This window comes from Rhincodon typus, chromosome 27, assembly GCF_021869965.1.
Source record: "Rhincodon typus isolate 14 chromosome 27, sRhiTyp1.1, whole genome shotgun sequence".
NCBI lineage: Eukaryota > Metazoa > Chordata > Chondrichthyes > Orectolobiformes > Rhincodontidae > Rhincodon > Rhincodon typus.
Genome location: NC_063358.1, coordinates 3,444,199 through 3,447,311, shown reverse-complemented (window position 1 = coordinate 3,447,311; position 3,113 = coordinate 3,444,199). Strand labels below are relative to the sequence as shown.

Here is a 3,113-nt window from a genome sequence, read left to right as displayed (position 1 = left end):
TCTCTCTCTCTCTCTCTCTCTCTCTCTCTCTCTCTCTCTCTCTCTCTGTGTCTCTCCGTTTTGTCTTTCTGCTTGTGTGTTTGTCTGTTTGTCTCTCTCTTTCTGTCCCTCTGTGTCTGTCTCACTCTGTCCATCTCTCTCTCTGTATGTAACCTGTCTACTCCTATTATATCTTGAGCTGTTAGACTGCCTCAAACTCTGTTCATGAGAATGTCAGTCTGATCTATATCCTGGCTTCATCATTAACACCTTTCAGAACAGTCAATCATGGAGGGATCTTCAATATATCCATGTCATTTGCCCAGCATCTGTCAATCATGCACCTGATACAACCACCGTGCAATGTCCGTTAAAATTTACAAAATTTTTGCAGGGTGGCTCAGAAAGGATGCCTCTCCCTGACTGTGGGGGCTAGAACGAGGCACTGTGTCAGGGTAAGGGGCAGGCATTTCAGGAGTAAGTTGAGGAGGAATTTCTTCACTGAGGGTAATGAATCTTTATCTCAGAGCTGTGGGAGCTCAGTCAATGAGCAGGTTTAAAATTGAGGTCTGTAGGTTTCTGTGGTTCAATGACATTGGGGTGGTGTAGGAACATGGCATTGAGGAGATCACCAGCCATGATCTAGAATGACACAGTTGGTTTGATGGGCTGAATGGCCAACGCTAGTTCCTATGTTGTGTGCAAAATCCCCCAGCTGTCACTAGTGTTAGAGTCGGGGGAAGAGTTTCTTACTGTTGAATTGTAAATCCATTGGTGAAGGAAGTGCTTCCTGCATCTGGAACTTGAGAGGAATCTTCCCTCAGACAATGTGGAAGGGGAAAGGGTGATGAAAGCTGTTGGAATTGTTTTCTTCTCCTACCATTCTGCTGCCTTTCATTGTATTTTGTGTTTGGTTGTGACAGGAGGCGTGACCCTGTTTATAGCACTGTATGATTACGATGCCAGGACAGAGGATGACCTCACCTTCAAGAAAGGAGAGAAATTCCACATTATCAACAGCTCGTAAGTACAACCAGAGACAAAGTTTGTTGCCAGTGGTGATAGGAACCCAGAGCACACAGTGCAGGGCTGTGCATTGTTCACACTGTCAAGGTACAGGCTAATGATCCATCAGTAACATCACTTTCTGTTACTGACTGAGACAGGTTTGTCAATGGGGCCATGACCTGGCACTCTTATCATCAGACAGACTATTAATCCAGAGACTGCAGCAATGGCCATAAATCCCGCTATGGCAGACAGTGGGATTTGAGTTCAGTAACAAACCTGGAATTTAGAGTCTAATGATGACTGTGAAGCCTGATTTGCCGATGTTATTTAGGGAAGAAAATGTGTTGTTCTGATCTAGTCTGGTCAATGTAGGTGTGGCACAGTGGTCAGTGGTTAGCCCTGCTGCCTCACAGCACAAGGAACCTGGGTTCGATCCCACCCTCTGGTGACTGTCTGTGTGGAGTTTGCTCATTCTCCCCGTGTCTGCGTGGGTTTCCTCCGGGTGTTCCAGTTTCCTCCCACAGTCCAAAGATGTGCAGATTAGGGTGGATTGGCTGTGCTAACTTGCCCATAGTGCCCAGGGATGTGCAGGCTGGTGGGTTAGCCATGGCAAATACAGGGCTACAGGGATAGGATGAGTCTGGGTGGGATGTTCTTTGGAGAGTAGGTATGCATGCAATGGGCTAAATGACCTGTTTCCACAGTGTAGGGATTCTATTTTATGTGTGTCTCCAGACACACAGCAATGTGGGTGACCCTTAACAATGGGAACCATATACTGAGCCAGCCAGCTCACATCCTGTGAAATTAAAGGAAGATACTCTTCATTAGAATTAGCCAGTGTTATGGTATTAACACAGACCGGGTGATTGGCAGGTGCAGGATTTGAGATTTGATTCCACATCTTGTTTTTGGGTTTTGCAGAGGAGCAGGAGGGAGGCATGAATCTGTAGAGTCATCTTTTGTGATTTGAACAGCAAAGGCATTTTTTCAGATTCCAATATTGACGTTGTCTGAAATATTTTCTTCTAACTTTCAGTAAATTTGTTTCCTACAGTTTTTGGAATCCCAGCCCTATGCCAGTTACTGTAACTGGTTAAAATCCAGGGCGGTTGCTGCTATTTCGTGCTTAATTGAATCTCAATTCCAGCCAATTTCGGCAGCTCAAATATAAAAAAACAGGATTCACAATGACACTTTGTCACAAGTCTGAATGTGGATCCTGACACCTTTTGGAACAACCTATGAACAAGCAGACAGGAGAGGGAATAGCAGAAACACAGACCTGGCTTTGCTAGGTTGTTTTAGCTTCCAAATTGTTTAAATTAACCTTCTCTTCTGGTTTTCACGTTGAATCCATGTTCTGAACATTAATGATAGTAAAATCTATTTCACTGATTATTGGAATCTTCAATGCTGCAGAATAAGGCAAATGAAATGTGGTCTTTTGCTGCCCCCTTGTGGCTTCACTCAACTTCTTTCATTGATGGAACAAAGTTAGCCCAGACTGTGGCAGGACATGTGAATAGTATAGATTATTGATGTGAAAATCAGTCAGAATCTTGTGGCAGGAGGAAAGCAATATCCCATGAATTGCAAATTGCTCTAAGTTGCTGCCAACTCTAATAAAGGCACCTGGCCTCATTTCTGGACTTGAAACATTAACTATTTCTCTCTGTAAAGATGCTGCTGGATCTGCTGAGTTTCTCCAGCACTTTTTGTTTATACATTGTCCTCAACCTCATTCATGAAGTTTCTGTTTTTGCACTTTCGATACAAATCACCACATTTTTGTCTTCCCTTTATTCTGAAATTCCTCTCTTTGGTCTTCATTTCCTTCTCGTTTCACCCCTGAACCTTCTGTACTCCTCCAAACTTTCTAAAGTGTTACCTACTTTCAGATTGTCATAAGCTCTATTTTACTGCTCTTTCTTACCCAGTCTGCTTCTAGATAACTAGGGGACTCTGGATTTGACAGTGACACCCTTGATCTTTGTGGGGACATGTCTAACACTGTGCCCCTTGAATCTCAATAAAAACCAAAAGAACTGCGGATGCTGTAAATCAGGAACAAAAACAAAGTTCCTGGAAAAGCGCAGCAGGTCTGGCAGCATCTGTGGAGG

At 43.8% G+C, this 3,113-nt stretch overlaps 1 protein-coding gene across 1 annotated transcript in view; it reads left to right on the top strand.

Annotated features, from left to right (window-relative positions):
* The window catches only part of LOC109920793 (tyrosine-protein kinase Fyn-like), a 25,970-nt gene that overhangs the window by 3,895 nt on the left and 18,962 nt on the right, over positions 1 to 3,113 (top strand). Inside the window, exon 2 of the mRNA XM_048612912.1 lies at positions 903 to 1,002. Coding sequence (XP_048468869.1) covers positions 903 to 1,002 — 100 coding nt within the window. The remainder of the gene's footprint in view (positions 1 to 902; positions 1,003 to 3,113) is intronic.